The sequence below is a fragment of the Neodiprion lecontei genome, chromosome 4 (genome assembly GCF_021901455.1).
Source record: "Neodiprion lecontei isolate iyNeoLeco1 chromosome 4, iyNeoLeco1.1, whole genome shotgun sequence".
In the NCBI taxonomy this organism is placed as follows: Eukaryota; Metazoa; Arthropoda; class Insecta; order Hymenoptera; family Diprionidae; genus Neodiprion; species Neodiprion lecontei.
In genome coordinates, this window is record NC_060263.1 from 22,574,532 (window position 1) to 22,590,683 (window position 16,152).

Here is a 16,152-nt window from a genome sequence, read left to right on the forward strand (position 1 = left end):
CAATAGACAGATGCTAGTAACATTTAGTAACTTACCAAACTGCTGCTACCTTTTGCTGCCCATGGAATCTCACCTTAATTATACAGGATCGTTTATTGAGCATATCCACATCAAATCGGTTTGACGCGGTACATAAGACATCCATCGAACAGCGAATAAAATCTAGGATATTCCTCTTGATTCAATCAACAGTGTTGAAACCGTCCACGTGATCGGTTGATATTACGCATGCGCTGAATCAAATCGATGTAACGTAACGTGGGACCATTCGTTACTGAACACGAATACGAGGCTTTTAAATTGCACTTTATACGAGATGCCAGTGGTACAAAACAAAATACCTGAGATACCCTTAGATGAATTCTCAAAAGTCCATCCCTTGCTAATTTTTTTCCACTCCACACATAAACGGTTCAATTTTTGGCGATTGGGAATGTCAGTCATCTAGAACGATCAACCAACGATTACATATAGGCAAATCAAACTTGATAATAAATTTAAGGAGGGGCTAATGTATATTTATAAATATATTTTAGGAAATTTGTTATTAATATCATTAGGATTACTCGATGTTATTAGTTAAAGGTTTAATCACAACGTCAAAAATCAGCAAAACAACACCAACAAATGATTTCTATAAGCATTTTCTACTGTAACTAAATAGAGTTGCGCTTCCAATAGGATTGTAATAGGACGTTACAGCTTGTGTAATGTGTATATTGTACTAAGGATAGGTCTCATTGCTTGGCTTTGGCATTTCAAATTAGAGGATTCATCTTAAAATTTCATATATTTCAAATTAATTTTTTCACATGAATTCTAATTAACGTTCAGTTCTGCCAGGACTGATATTGGCTCACTTGCTCACAAGTACTGGGTATTTATAATTTGCAATTTTCTGGATAAATGTACAAGAGTTTTGTGAATAAATATTTTCAATCGAGAACGAAGATGTCAAAAACAGTGCAAAAAATCAAGTATGAAACACACAAACTTTTTTGAAATATAATAGATTGGCTTTATTAAAATTAATTATCTACAACATAATACATGTGAGTAAAATCCTCATGTATGTATGAATATACCTTTGACACTTGAACCATACATATCATATGCAAAGGCTATAATGTCAGTCTTCAGATTTTCGATTACGTCACAATATAGCAAATAAAGGATCTGCTTGTTTCGTATCAGTACTGTACATACGAACACATAGACCTAGTGGTAAATTCTAACTGATCGGTAACATATGATTTTAAAAGCTATACAATATTTTGTTGCCTTCAACAGTCTGAAATAGATTTTTTGTTATAGTAGGTATAAAGCAGGATTTTACACCCGCGCAGCGAACCGATAAATCCCGTTTACGCCTACGTAGGAGGAAAAATATTGTTCGCACCACAAGTGTGATACTTTATGCCTTAGGTACGAAAATAGCTGTACTTTATAAAATTTAAACGTTGAATTTATATAAGTATTTATTATTAATGTAGACAATTGATGTATAACGGATTGTACGGATGATTCACCAATTATGAACAAAATTGAAGTCGATTTATTACTCGTGAATTTAGTCTTCAATTGACTTTAGTTTTTTTTAAGAGTTCTGATCAGTCATTTTAGAATTAATTATTTTGAACTGTAGTGCATTGCAAGTCCATAAATTCCGTACAATAATGAGGTTCTAATAATGCATAATAGAATTACGTTGAACACTATTACTGAATAATAGCTAAAATCACTTGATTTTTCTGTATATGTGAGTGTACACCGCAAAATATTTTTTGACTTTTAGCTATATTGAACTATGCCATCACGTTTTTATGTTATTCTATTAAGACATTTCTCTTCGATAAAGAACTGTTAACATTTCGTTTATCTGGGACAATTTCACTTGATTACGGTAGAGTGTTTGAATTTGACTGCGTTTCAACTTTCTTAATATTGCTATCGTTTTTTTCGTAGAAGGTAACAGATGTGATCGTGGTATATGTCCCTTTGTTTTGAAAAAGATACAAGCATCTGCATTTCTATATACTTTAACACAATATTTACACATATTTTCACCATGTGTTTTTAATGGACAAAGGTTGTGTCGCCATCTATTTATCTTATCCTTATATGCGCATCGAAGGACAATACCCTTATACATCGCGACAGGTGGGCCTCCCCTACACACTTTGATAGCATGGAAATATGCAATGAGAGATTCCATGTCCCTGGTGGTCTTTGGATTTGCTTTTGGTATGGGGATTGATCGATCGTAAATGTACGTGTTAAAATTTAGATTCTCGTAAAACACAATCTGTAAAAGAAACATCGTGAACAGTGAAATAACCTGGAAAATACGTATTTGATGCATTTGGAAGATATATTTAAACGTGAATTTGATCAGTGAAACTGTATGATCATAAGGGTTAACCGTATATGCAATGAAAGTAGGTACTCAAGCTATTGAAGGTAATTTTGCATTGTGCGCTATTGTGTAGTACGGCCAACTCCTCAAGTATGAGTAGCCACTTTCACGAAATATTTTTAATAATATCTAATCAACACACAGGTTTGTAGTTGCAATGTTGATGAAATAATGCATTTTTTGAAAGAAATGGTGATTTTACAATTTAAGGTTAGTCTGAAATTCAGTGAACCATAATAAAGTAAACCATAATCATATTTGACACATTCAAATCCTTCAAAACCCATTACAGTTGCATAATACTAATTTTTAAAACAATTTGTAATGCTATGTTACCAACTTCAATCTCATACTAACACTGATATGGAAATTTCACCTGTTTCACTGCTACAAGTGGTGCTTCTTTCTCACTCGGCATTCTTTCCATCTGAGTAACACAGATTGTCTTTCTTGGAGTTTCAACTCGATGAATGCCCCACGATTTATCTGGTAGTTGCAGGGTTGATGCCTCACTAAATACTTCGTAAAATAAAATTTCATTGTGCCGGTAAAATACTTGATTTGGCTCATCAATTATTTCTTCCTCAATAGACTCATCGGAACTGGTGCAAATCATCAATTCTTCCATAGACTCGTTAACATCTTTTGCTATAATCTCTGGGTGTTCTTCGTCATCCATATTAGCAGTATTGGTTACATCTTTCAATAATGAGGAGTCCACTGTAGACTTTCCTGGGACAACATTCACCTCTTGTTGGGCAGGATATATGGGAACGGCGCCATACGCCAGTCTAACTTTCAGAAATTTGCGCTGTAATATAAAAAGAACGCATAGTGTGTCAGTGATGAAAAGCGATATCAAAACTGTAATTTGCCTTATGTTTTCACACACCTATTGAATTGTCGAGTCTTCTGAGAGAATAACGCAGGCAGCAATCCGCCACACTCAGGGTAGTTAACACACTTCTTTCTCCGATATATATATATCATAAATCTTTAATGTTCTCACCTCGAGCAGTGGATTTCCATCGCTGTCGATACATTTATACTCTTTTTCAACGTATTTCTCTGGAAAATGCCTCTCGCATACGTGAAGATTTTTTCGATTAGTACGCCCACTCCCGTGCAATTTTAAAAATGATATCCACTTTTCGCGAGTAATGGGGTTTTGCGGAACCCTGAAAACGGAGTAGTCTGATACCGTGATACCATCTACAGTGTGTCCAGTCTGACAATTTTTCACATGGCATCGTTTTCCCATTTCTGTTTCTTTTCCTCTAAATACTTCAACTCGCGTTGAGTATTGTAGGCGCACCAATGTTCGTCGAATACCGCAAAACAGGGTGCAAATTACACGGCTCCTGTGACGGCACCGTTCTGACAGGCGATATCTGCGAGTAAGGTTACGAAACTTCCACGCGGCTCTGATTGGCTTACCCAGAGACACTATGAGCAGAATCTAGTAAGTGGAGAGCTAATTCCTGACCATGTCTATGATATGTGATTAATCTGTCATTATTTGCACCTAAATGGAGACGACACAGTTTCGTTTTGGTTTGGGAGCGACAGACCACAATCCTCTTACTTCCCGATAATAACTATAGAATATAAAAGAATAGATAGAGATGTGAGATTTTGTTATCCGGTTCGGTACAAAATGGCCGCACTGCTAGACTTCGTTTATTTAAGTGTCTAGGTACAGCTCATCTACTCGATTTCGTCGTATCGACGTCACGAAACGTGACATCACATCAAAAATAAATCTTCATCTACAAACGTCGATTTTTGCTGCAGCTTCCTGGAAATAAAGTATGTTAAGCGTTTACAACACGTTAATACTGCAGTCCATGTTTGCATTGAGCGCTTGATAACATTCGACCATAATATTTACTATCATGTTTTATCCTCGTTCATTATTATTATTATGCATGTATTTAACAAATCTAAGCTCAATGCTATAATCTTGAGATGAAAGCAAACTGGGATATTCTGTCTAACTACTGAATTCGACTCATGAATATTGAGAACGTGGTACAAAACGTAACTTATACCGAAGGTTAGAAAGCATTAATACAGTCATATAGAGATTCTTTTACGAGACTCGTAGTTGCATCATTACGATGGATATGCGATGTACCTAATAATTTTTATATCCCTGCTTATTTTGCTGTGGTGTTTTGTTATATCTTGTTTCGCCTCTCGAAATGCATCGCAAATCTTTGTTACAACACATTTCGCCACAAACTGTAATGCGGTATCGCTTATTCTACTGCTCAGCATTCCTGTAAAAAGCGGTAGCATTTCTTTAATATTTTTTCGAATTGTCGTAAGTATTGCGGAGTTGTTGCGGAGTTTTAAAGAATACTGCCGATACATGCGCACTGCAAATGAACCATGCTGATCTTCAATGGCGCCATATGTACAGGCAATATAGCTTACAAGTGCAATCATGGAAGCGATTTTTAGAAGTGACGCAGGACTGCACACAGCATGCATTATACCAGATACATTAAATCAAACTACAATGTATCATACTACTTACTTCATATTATACTGCAATTCATATCATATATTCTTAACCCATCATAATTGTTAACGTTAAAGTGTACTACCCTGTCAACACAATAATTTAATTCTGAATTGTTTTTTACCTATTTAATTCAAAAAATTGGTTGAGATTTTTTTATAATTCGAAATATTAAATTAAGAATTATTTTTTATTTTTCAACTCTGGAATTGAATTAAGAATTATTTTTGAACTTTCAAATAAAAAATTTAAACTAGGGACTAGTTTTCATTTTCTTCCAAAACATTGAGTAAAGAAGTATTAATTCATTTTTCTAATTTAAACATCCACATTTGGAATCACCCTTTATTTTCTTAATTCGATCATTCGAATATGAAATTATATTTCATTTTCCTATTTCGAGTAATTAAGTTGATGATCATTTTTTATTTTCGCAATTCCAAAAAGTTAAATAAAAATTACTTCTTTTCAATTTAATAAACTCGTTTACAATTTCTTGTTAACGTGAATTTCATCACTACCGTTAAAAATGAATGCCATCAATCGTAGTTTTCAATTAGAAATTCAAAAATAATGCAACACCGGTATGTACTTTTTCATATCTATTCTACTTATGCTGCTATGCCTAGAGCTCTATGGGAGTACTAACAAGCATAGCGCCGTATTATAGGCAACTCACCTTACATAGCACAGTCCTGATCATTATAAGCACGGACTTAAAGGAATGGAAAATACATCAATTATGTAACATTATTGAGCTTGGTTAATCCGTTTCGTATACCGTTATTTGACCGTGCGACGGAGACGTAGTAGCTAAGGATCGACCAATAGGATTGTCGCTTCAAGAGTCTATAAATGCCGGATTCACACGCCTTATGTTCCGAAAGTTATGCAACTTTATGTATGCGTTGTTGCATATCACCAGGCTCAGGTCTACGTCTCCAACATGCTAATCTGTCACAGCGAATTAGAACTTTTAAATTTCAGCAGTAAAAGACAATACGTATTGCGTTGAAAACGTGACGTCTAGTTGAAAAATTTGTCAAACATGATGAGCTACGGGTGTCTGCGCCTGTTGAAAAGAACTCCGTTTCTTTCTCGTTCGTAAGTTGTATGAAACTAAGTGACCAGATCTAGATATGCCGGTTGCTTTGGTGTTTACTAACTCACAAAATGACGAGGCTTCAAGTCGTCAAATAACTTATCATTTTAGTAATTAAGAGAATGTGAGTTAGATTTTAGAAGGCTATACAAAGCGTTGCGTATTGGGTTCAACAAATAGGAAGAACCGTAATGGAAGCCCAATGATATTCACCATCAGATAAAATATGCGACGAAGCTGCATAATCTCACGTAGGCTTACGTCAGTTAGGCGTGTTTGTGGTTGTGACTTGTGATAACTCAGTTGATTTTCTTCGTCATTACTTGAGAGTCTATTAATGAACGTGCGAGTGGATGATTTGGAATAAACTTTACAGTTTCTGGACCAGCGATAGCGGTGCTGAAAAAATGAACGTCCGTGAAGTTATTGAAGATTTAACACAAGTGTCTATCGAGGTACGACAAGAGGTGACGAGCGTCACGAACCCTCGAGAAAAAGAGAAGATAGCTCTACGGCATATCAAGAAATACGCTGCGAAGGACGCGTATACCAACGAGTTTCAAAAAGGTATGTTTTTCTTGTGCTTGTGACGATCCTCATCTGTTTCTGATTAACACAGGGAGCAACCTTGGCTGAAAAATAAAACGATAACATTGTCATCGTTATGTCTGATGCCAAAAATCTTGCCATGACTCGACGTTTAACAATGTATTACAATATAGCCTAGCGGAATTTATTTTTCTTCAACGCTGTACTCTGTAATAATTCTAAACACTGTCACAGTTTGAAAATCTAGGGCAATTAATTGCGATAAATTACCCAATCTTTAGGTTTTTTCACTCTAGATGCAAGCACAATCGAAGTTAATATGTTTGCTGGATGTGAATGGAATTTAATTTATAGGTTAGCTTTCATTGTCACAAGTCATTCCAGTGAAACAAATTTTGTGTTTGTTACTGTAGTGTGACACATCTTTGTTTCACTATACGAATTTTACTGCAAGTTCTGTCAACTTTTTTTTACGTACAATTGTTATCTAAATACTATCTGCGAAAGACAAGTTTTGTTTATAGTCAAATTTTTCCCCACTGTTCTAATAATGCTACGACTTACGTATATCAATGTTTCCATTCTTTGCAAAGTCATCGAACGAATTACTTGAACGATTCTTTGATATTGTGAAGAGTGCATTTTTTTTTAAACCAAAAATATATTTTATCCGCACTGCTATAACACAAAATTTCATGAAATTCTTCTCTATATCTATACATTTTTCTACAAATATGGCATAATGAAGATGTTTATACTTTCAAAAATTTTTGAAAAATCTGTAATTCGTTCAAAATCATGTTCATCCATCTTTGGAAAAGTATTAGAAAACATTAATGATGGTGATAATAATGAACTCAAAACATCTATCCAAACCAGTAAGCTGTAATCTTCAAATACTTTGTCAAACATTGAGAAATGGTAGTTCGCCACTTGTCAAAGCTGAAAATCAGCTGTACCCTCATTGGCCCAAAACCGTTTTTCTTTGACCACGTTAACTTGAGACAATTTCACAAGTCACTCCGAACAAGTTGCACCTTGTACATTTTCATGTGAATTTACCAACAATTTTTCATATGTGTAACATTTTCATACATTAAATTCTACAAAATGACCACGGTACACATAGCTCATCAAAAGGTTTTATGGCAAACGTTTAGATTGAAAATGATGTTTCCTTAGATTATTCCATAGATTTTGCCTATGGTTTTTTTGTGGAAAATGCAATTTTTTTTGTAATTCACCACTTTCACATTCAAAGTAGTTGAACATTCCTACATCACAGGTATTCTAGTCTTTACTCCTAATGTCATCCCCGGACGTGAAGCTATTAAAAAAGTCATTGAATTACAAGTCAGATGAAGAATCTAGGGCTGAAATTACAAAGGAGTATCAAGAGCTTTTGGAAACAGAACAGAAGCTTGACCAAGAGTTAAAACAGCTGAAAGCCAAAGGAACTGATGGATCTTCAATGGAACACACGATGCATCAGCTTCATAAGTATAACGATATTAAAGACGCCGCTCAAATCATCCTTGGAGCAATGGCCAGAGCAAATGGAGTCACGATCGCCAGTTTGCATGAGAAATATGATTTACCCCTTGAAGACTGATTTCATCTAACAATCTAGACCAAAACCTGTAATCTAATAAACAGTGATTAATATAAAATGATTGGAACAAATAAACGTTATTTACTCAACGGGAAGATGTTATTTTGTCCTTCTCTCTTTGTTTACATGCCTAACATTAATATTTGCATTTTTATTTATACTTTTATAGGCTTAGAATGGTTCAACGTCTCGCGGAGTATCTCTATGCGCCAGGACCTCACTGGGAAAATATGCGTTCTCGACTTCTTCACCTACTGCTGTATCAATTGCATGCATATATTACCAGACTTGGCTGCTCTTGAGAAAAAATTTTCTATCGAGGATGGCCTTGTTGTTGTTAGTACCTTGTTTCTATTCGTACAGACCTTTGACTGCTTCATCGGTTTATCTGACTGACTAATCATGTGAATTTCCTTTCATGAATTAGCACAAAACTGTAAATAATTTGCGAGAAGTCCAAGATCTGTTGACCAAAATATTCACCTAGCTCTTTGCACTGGCTGTAATTTTTTCGCATCAACAAACTGACCACTGTAGTCAACAGTTTTCAATGGAACAAGCCTTGACCATTCACTTCAAATTCAATTTTGTGGACACAATTATGGAAAGTCTTTGGGTTGTTTATCATGGTTATGTAATCTCTACTTTATGACTATGGTCCATTTTCAAAATAATTACAGTGTCCGACTTCTAAGTTCAAGCGCAATCTACATTGGCACTCAACATATCGTAGTGGATAGTTGAACAGACTTAAATTCATTGAAACAGCTTACGTGCTTTCATCTGAATTGAATAAGAGAGGCTTCTTGATCTTCGTGCTGTTATACAGCTGATATTCGTTATTTTCTTTTCCCCTATACCTTTTCCACAGTCAGTAGTACGTTGTAATGTAATTCGCTGTTTGGAATTTCATGATTTATCTTGCGGAAAAATTTATCCCGACAATCAATTAACGATGAAGGTTTTTGTGATTTGTGTTGGGCGCATCAATTATTTATTCGAAAGCCATTGGTCAACTTCTTGAGAATTTAAAATGTTCTTATTTAATATTAACTGGTATCAACAGTGATATTGATATTATTTTCTTCAATTTCGTGTATCTCACTATTCTGTTACAACCAAGTTCATTTGGTTCCTTGAAAATATATGTCTTAGATAACAGTGATTATTTATCCAGTCAAAGGTAGCATACATTAAATGCTGTTTTGAAATGATTCCATCTAAGATCACTTCTTCATAAGATTCATCGATAGTGTTCTTTATAATACCAGTCTCATACTAATACAACAATATTAAAGTTCTATTGAATATTTCCGATATCTTTGTTAAATTAACTTTTCTCATAGATCGGTGTTCACAGTGCAAAGTTTGCCAATGAAAAGGATTCGAGTAAAATTTTAGCTGCTGTTCAGAGATACAATATTGCACATCCTGTTGTTAATGATGCCAAACTTTCTATGTGGCAAGACATTGGAATTGTCTGTTGGCCCAGTTTAGTGATTTTAGGTAAGTAAACTTCCAGGGTGAATGGTAACAATTTTGCTGAAATAGAATTCCCTGGCTATTCTTGGATTTCCCGGTCTGTTGCCACCTCGACTTCATATGATTTACGTGATTCGTTATCTATCAATTTTCAGTAATTAGGACTCGTCAATGCGTGTAGCCTAAAAACAGATTTCAAACCCAGTATGAATTTTTGCAGGACCAAAGGGACAACCACTGTTTGCCTTAGTTGGCGAAGGACACAGAGAAGAAATGTTCTTGTACATTAAAGTTGCCCTTGCGTATTTCAAGTCTTTGAATGAAATATCTGATCATTCTTTACCGCTAAAGCCATCACAACATTTGCTACCGGTCTCAAAAGATACTCTCTTATTTCCTGGCAAGATACATTTGGCTAATATTAAAAATAAGGACAGAATGGTCATCGCTGACACAGGAAATAATAGGATTTTGATCATGGACCTTAAAGGGAAGGTCGAACATGTTGTGGGTGGATACGCTCCTGCTTTTAGAGATGGCAATTTTCAAACTGCTAGATTTAATGCGCCGCAAGGAATTTGCAGTCTCGGGGATGAAATTTTCGTTGCGGATACAGAAAATCACGCAATTAGAAAAGTAGGGAAACCTGATAATTAAAAATACTTTACCGTGGTCGCTTCTTCTTCAAAAATTAAGTGACTTACGACATCTGGTACTAAGAACTCAGTCATCTTACACACGAATAATTGAAACTTTTGAAATTAAGGAAATGTCCTTTGCTATTTGCAGATCGACCTTGTTTTGCAAACAGTGACAACATTGGTAGGTACAGGTGAACAAAGCCATGATTATGTTGGAGGAAATGTTGGTAAGGCTCAGAGCCTATCTTCCCCATGGGATGTGGCGATACATCACCATAAGCAGGAAGAAAAATCTGTGCCAGTCTTGATGATTGCCATTGCAGGCACACATCAGATATGGGGCTTCTTCTTGGAAGACACTATATGGTGGAAAAAGAAGTGTGTTTTTAAGTCTCTGCAGCTTCTTTTTTTTCAATATTATCGCCGTACCCAATGGTATAACGTTTTCTTTTTCCACATTGCAGATCAATAATGGCAGGTACCTGTATCGCAATAGTCGGAAGTGGGAGAGAAGAAAATCGTAATAACTCTTATCCTCATGCTGCTGGCCTAGCCCAACCCTCGGGCTTAGCGTTGGCAAGGGAAAAGAATATGCTTTTTTTCGCAGACAGTGAGAGCAGTTCTGTCAGAGTTGTTCACTTGGATGATGGAAAAGTTTCTGGTGTATGCGGCGGTGATAGGAATCCTGGGGTAAATGAACTGCAATTTTTTTTTAAGTGAACTAGCAGGTTCGTTACAAATCTTAAAAGTTGAGAAGAATTTGGACATTCTCAAATGAAGAAGATTGGTTGATGAGAATATGATACTTTTTATTAATTTTCTCATGAGATAGTTATACATTGAGTATTTACCAAATTTTTATACTTGTAAGCTATCAGGATCTCTTTGAAAATACAAGAATTGAAAATACTGGAACTATCAACAAAAGCTCAGATATCGACGCTTTATATCAAATCGCTTCATAATTTGTAAATTTTACAGTTTTGTTCAATTACTTTTTCTGATCACTAATGTTATTCAGGAGCCTATTTTCTACAAAGTCACTAAAACGAAGTTTTTTGTGTCAATAAATAGTTAATTCATTATTGCCATTCGTTATATTCATTATAATTATTATCGGTGCAATGTTGTAAATTAAACATTCAACCACGCACTTTATGTTCATGATACCAGTATTTTCAGTTCTCGTATTGTTAGAGATCTTCACGGTTTGCAAATATCATAATTTGACAAATACTCAATGTATGATTATCTCTTAATAAAATTCATAAGAAGTATAGATTTTTGGCCAACAAACCTCCCTAGTGAAAGGAACTGAAAATCTGATCAAACATCAGAGATTTATGCATAAAAAGTTCTAGACAGTGTTGTAAACTGGTGTATGACCAGATGTGGGGATAATTAAATAGGAAACCATTTTTGTTTCACACAGTATCGTCAACATACGCTTCTCAATTTACGCTATTTAAAAAAATATATGATAACCCGTAAGAATTCCGAATACATATGGGTGGCACTATTACTTTTAGAATAAAAATATTGCTTCCAACTGTTTTAGAATTTACATGACTTTGGAGACATAGATGGAAGGCAATGTACAGCAAAGCTACAGCACCCGTTAGGTTTGGCTTGGGATTCCGTTGATTCGGTTGTATATATTGCAGATACATACAATCATAAAATAAAAAAAGTCGATCTCCTTGGAAACTGTCGCACTCTTTACGGAGCCGGAAAACCAACTGCAAACCACAAGGTGTGTGAATTTTGAATGAAAGTGATCACATTGTATTATTACATTCACAGTCTTCTAGTTTATTATCTGTTCATTTTTCCTTCGATGCTATTGCACTTACTTTTCTGTAATTAATCCAGATAACGTAGACATAAAAAGGCTGGTGCTCTTAACAATAACCCAATAAGGCTGAGATTTCTCAGTTGTAATTCTAAATTCATATATCATGACACAGACACCAAGCTCCAAACCAAAAGCCACCTATCAAGATTTAACTATTTTTATATATTATGGTTTGATAGAAGTTTAGCGGACCTTAACATTTTTGAGACCTCATATCATAACAGTAAAATTAAACATGAACATTCATTTTTTTGTACGGTACCACTTCATCGCATTATTGCAGCAGTATTGAAAAGATTGGATTTTTCATTTATTCTTTACACGGTTCTCGATACTTCTTTCAGTTTGATGAACCAAGCGGATTAGCTGTACATCTAGGCAGCAGAATCATTTACGTCGCTGACACTAATAACCACCGTATTGTGTCTATAAACTTGGAGGACAATAAAATTGACACCGTAAGATATCTAATGATGTGTTGACTTACACATAGTTACTAGTAGAGTACAAATTGTTAACGTTCATTTTAAAGCATCTAATTAGTAATTAATGTTTACTGCACTGTTAATAGAAAACACCTTTTTTTGCCCATGCAAAGTTTAGAACGTTAATTTTTGCCAAAAATGATATCCTCTTGTAATTTTGATTTTTTAGCTCAAGTCTACGACATGCCTCATGCCATTTGACTATTTTTCATGTAAATGTGGTACATCAGAGAAAATGAAAATTTCTACCCTTCCATTAATTTTGAGGTAAAGAATAAAAACTGTTGATGAAATTTTATTTTCTTAGCATTTTAGTTGTTTACTTTTGAGCAATTGATATATGTTTGAATTCCAATTGCAAAAACAATCCATCTACTTTCTTAAAGATTTTTCCGGGTCAAATGCAATGATTAAAACAAAAATGTCGAATTTGAACATTTCCATCATTTATACAGAAACAACATTTTACGATTTTATCTGAATAATTCCTTCATAAAAATTAATATTTTTTCTGTTTTGACACAATTTTTCTGACTAAATAATAAAAGAATGGATTTTTATATTTAATTTAAGTAGAAGGTAGTTACATAGTGTGCGGTACCTCTTACACTTGAGTTGAATATTCGAAATTTTGGCAAAAATTAATATTACAGCTTTGTGTTGGCAATAGTTGGAATGAAAAATCGCTGCTTTTCTTGAAACAGTTTAATGTTTACTGACCAAACGTTACAGATCTCTGTTGATTTGCCAAGTGAAACAACGCATTCTGATGGTACTTACAAATTTGATGCAGAAGTTAGTTCAGACGGTGGTAACTTGGAGATTGCATTGGACGTAAAGTTCATGAACGATCTCAAGCTTAATTCAGATGCTCCCCAAAGATGGTCGGTAAATTTGCCAGACAAATGGACTACCCAAGCTTCTAAAGGTGATTTGAAAACTCCGATAACTCTGAATATACCCAAAGGAGAATTGACAGTGGAATTCATCATTAGTTTAGATATAATAACGTGCAAGACTGATGAATGTATACCAAAAAAATTAGACTTGGTATTTACCATACGTAGAAATTCAAAAGCACAATCAAACGTCAAGCTTAACGAAATATTAGAAATTGAATGAACACTTATTTCACATTTAATAGGATATAAACATGCTTCATTAACACAAACATATTTAGGTTAAATGGAAATGTGGCAATAATTACCTTGCCTTCAGAATTCCCTGAATGTCTCTTAAGTCGCATCGCACACTAACTGTTATATTCAACTTTATAGAACAATAATATTTTTATAATGAAAATATAAACGTCTACATTTGATAAATTCTGGCATTTTTGTTCTTGGAATTTATCCAAATTGAGTTAACTCGATGGTTATTTCATAATTTTCGAAATCTTTTATTAATACAGGAACAAAATAAAAGTAATTTAATATTAATGCACAACATGCATTGTCTACAATTCTGCAGGCACTTGTTAATCTGGATCAGAGTCACGTTTTTCTATTCCATTTCAATCCGCTGTACAAAAATTGTCGCATGTGAAAACTGATTAGTATTCCTCACCACCTTCGCCTTCGCCTTCAACAGAATCAAGTCCGACTTCTTCGTAGTCCTTTTCCAGTGCAGCTAAATCTTCTCGAGCCTCTGAGAATTCACCTTCCTCCATTCCCTCACCGACGTACCAGTGAACAAACGCACGTTTCGAGTACATAACGTCAAATTTGTGGTTCAGTCGAGCCCACGCCTCCGCTATCGCAGTGGTATTAGCAAGCATGCAAATCGCCCGCTGTACTTTAGCCAAGTCTCCTCCAGGGACGACTGTGGGTGGCTGGTAGTTTATACCCACCTGAAAACACGTATAACACAATCGTTACAGTCCCTGTGAACACAAACCTAACATAAGATAATTCATTACCTTGAACCCAGTCGGGCACCAATCAACGAACTGTATTGTGCGCTTGGTTTTTATCGTGGCGATAGAGGCATTTACATCTTTGGGCACGACGTCACCCCTGTACAGCATGCAGCATGCCATATATTTTCCATGCCGAGGATCGCACTTGACCATTTGATTGGCAGGTTCAAAACATGAATTTGTCAGCTCAGCGACAGTCAATTGCTCGTGATAAGCCTTCTCGGCGGATATTACCGGTGCATAAGTTGCCAATGGGAAGTGAATCCTGGGATACGGTACTAAGTTTGTCTGGAACTCGGTGAGGTCGACATTGAGGGCACCGTCAAATCTGAGCGAAGCTGTGATCGATGAAACTATTTGACCGATAAGACGGTTCAGATTTGTGTAAGTCGGTCTCTCTATGTCTAAGTTACGCCTGCATATGTCGTATATCGCTTCATTGTCTACCATGAAAGCTGCGTCGGAATGTTCCAGAGTCGTGTGCGTTGTGAGGAGGGAATTGTAGGGCTCCACAATTGCAGTGCAAATTTGGGGTGACGGGTAAATCGCGAATTCTAATTTAGACTTCTTTCCATAATCGACGGAGAGTCTCTCCATTAACAGACTCGTGAAGCCTGATCCGGTTCCTCCGCCAAACGCGTGGAATATAAGAAAACCCTGTAGACCCGTGCATTGGTCGGCTAGCTTACGAAGGCGGTCCAGAACAAGGTCAACTATCTCTTTCCCCACTGTGTAGTGACCTCGGGCATAGTTATTGGCTGCATCTTCTTTTCCTGTGATCAGTTGCTCGGGATGAAATAGTTGGCGGTAGGTTCCAGTCCTAACTTCATCTGCAGACAGATGGATTCAGTTGTGACGATTAATCGAATTTCGGGGAAATTCTGCACCAATAATTCCTAAGTCTTACCGACTACCGTTGGCTCCAAGTCCATGAATACTGCTCGGGGTACATGTTTGCCTGCGCCCGTCTCGCTGAAGAATGTGTTGAAGCTATCGTCGCCGCCGCCGACTGTTTTATCGGATGGCATTTGACCATCAGGTTGAATTCCGTGTTCTAAACAATACAGTTCCCAGCACGCATTTCCAATCTGCACGCCACCCTGACCCACGTGTACTGATAGGCATTCACGCTGCAAAAGTAAAGAATAATTGTAAGGCTCAGAGATATTACAACAAAATAGTAAATGGTTTGTTTAGTTATGATCGCAAGATGGACATTTTTCTTTATCTCAAGAAAGATGGGTAAGATTATTTGGCTTCTACGGAAAGTACACACAACTTGGATAAATGGTTCACTTAAGATTGTTAAATCGTTAGATTGACTTACCATGTTGTGCAGTTGATTTAAACGGTTTTTTAAGCTGGAATAATAGAGAAGATCTGTGCTTCTCTGCTAAATTATTTATCGCGGATGACTGAAAACAATAACGTTTGTTTATACAGAAACAAAGCAGCTGAGCAATAATTGACATGCAATAAATGCTTTGTTTTCGGGTGTGAAGCTATGTGAATTTGTTTAACTATTTTGTTATATACTCGGTGTTAGGTAACGAATAAACAGCAAT

The 16,152-nt window shown here is 35.8% G+C and overlaps 3 protein-coding genes across 8 annotated transcripts; 1 reads left to right on the top strand and 2 right to left on the bottom strand.

Annotated features, from left to right (window-relative positions):
• Positions 1-634: 634 nt before the first annotated feature.
• On the bottom strand, positions 635-4,062 carry LOC107218366. 3 transcript variants are annotated; one of them, XM_015656213.2, is made up of 4 exons: positions 3,942-4,062; positions 3,426-3,862; positions 2,793-3,227; positions 638-2,305 (listed from the first exon to the last, which is right to left on the bottom strand). In XM_015656213.2, the coding sequence occupies exons 2-4, from the start codon at positions 3,675-3,677 to the stop codon at positions 1,835-1,837; spliced, it is 1,158 nt and encodes a 385-aa protein (XP_015511699.2). In that variant the 5' UTR covers positions 3,678-3,862; positions 3,942-4,062; the 3' UTR covers positions 638-1,834. The 3 variants fall into 3 exon arrangements, with proteins under 3 accessions (XP_046593376.1, XP_046593375.1, XP_015511699.2); XM_046737420.1 differs by having other exon boundaries at positions 635-2,305; positions 2,774-3,227; positions 3,426-4,059; XM_046737419.1 differs by having other exon boundaries at positions 637-2,305; positions 3,309-4,059.
• A 52-nt stretch (positions 4,063-4,114) lies between these two features.
• LOC107218378 (NHL repeat-containing protein 2) lies at positions 4,115-13,994 on the top strand. Of its 4 annotated transcripts, none has more exons than XM_046737409.1 (10): positions 4,115-4,225; positions 6,422-6,612; positions 8,376-8,542; positions 9,553-9,712; positions 9,909-10,324; positions 10,478-10,707; positions 10,794-11,019; positions 11,888-12,082; positions 12,529-12,642; positions 13,402-13,994. In XM_046737409.1, exons 2-10 carry the CDS (start codon positions 6,453-6,455, stop codon positions 13,789-13,791), a joined length of 2,058 nt encoding a protein of 685 aa, XP_046593365.1. In that variant the 5' UTR covers positions 4,115-4,225; positions 6,422-6,452; the 3' UTR covers positions 13,792-13,994. The 4 variants fall into 4 exon arrangements, with proteins under 4 accessions (XP_046593365.1, XP_015511713.2, XP_046593366.1 ...); XM_015656227.2 differs by lacking the exon at positions 4,115-4,225 and adding an exon at positions 5,887-6,047; XM_046737410.1 differs by lacking the exon at positions 4,115-4,225 and adding an exon at positions 6,104-6,296.
• A 58-nt stretch (positions 13,995-14,052) lies between these two features.
• Positions 14,053-16,071, bottom strand: LOC107218377 (tubulin alpha-1 chain). The gene is made up of 4 exons (XM_015656226.2): positions 15,915-16,071; positions 15,495-15,717; positions 14,588-15,417; positions 14,053-14,518 (listed from the first exon to the last, which is right to left on the bottom strand). The coding sequence occupies exons 1-4, from the start codon at positions 15,915-15,917 to the stop codon at positions 14,222-14,224; spliced, it is 1,353 nt and encodes a 450-aa protein (XP_015511712.1). The 5' UTR covers positions 15,918-16,071; the 3' UTR covers positions 14,053-14,221.
• Positions 16,072-16,152: the final 81 nt, after the last annotated feature.

What these genes read in the sequence shown, in the direction of transcription:
- LOC107218366 (XM_015656213.2), bottom strand. Translation starts at nt 3,677, where the DNA reads ATGGGAAAACGATGCCATGTGAAAAATTGTCAGACTGGACACACTGTA. An exon ending in ATGGAAATCCACTGCTCGAG is followed by an intron (nt 3,228 to 3,425) that starts GTGAGAACATTA and finishes TTTATATTACAG; the next exon opens with CGCAAATTTCTGAAAGTTAG. An exon ending in CACTTGTAGCAGTGAAACAG is followed by an intron (nt 2,306 to 2,792) that starts GTGAAATTTCCA and finishes TTTCTTTTACAG; the next exon opens with ATTGTGTTTTACGAGAATCT.
- LOC107218378 (XM_015656227.2), top strand. Translation starts at nt 5,992, where the DNA reads ATGATGAGCTACGGGTGTCTGCGCCTGTTGAAAAGAACTCCGTTTCTT. An exon ending in AAAATCACGCAATTAGAAAA is followed by an intron (nt 10,325 to 10,477) that starts GTAGGGAAACCT and finishes TGCTATTTGCAG; the next exon opens with ATCGACCTTGTTTTGCAAAC. An exon ending in AGGACAATAAAATTGACACC is followed by an intron (nt 12,643 to 13,401) that starts GTAAGATATCTA and finishes CAAACGTTACAG; the next exon opens with ATCTCTGTTGATTTGCCAAG.
- LOC107218377 (XM_015656226.2), bottom strand. An exon ending in CTTGGAGCCAACGGTAGTCG is followed by an intron (nt 15,418 to 15,494) that starts GTAAGACTTAGG and finishes ATCTGTCTGCAG; the next exon opens with ATGAAGTTAGGACTGGAACC. An exon ending in GGTGCCCGACTGGGTTCAAG is followed by an intron (nt 14,519 to 14,587) that starts GTAATGAATTAT and finishes ACGTGTTTTCAG; the next exon opens with GTGGGTATAAACTACCAGCC.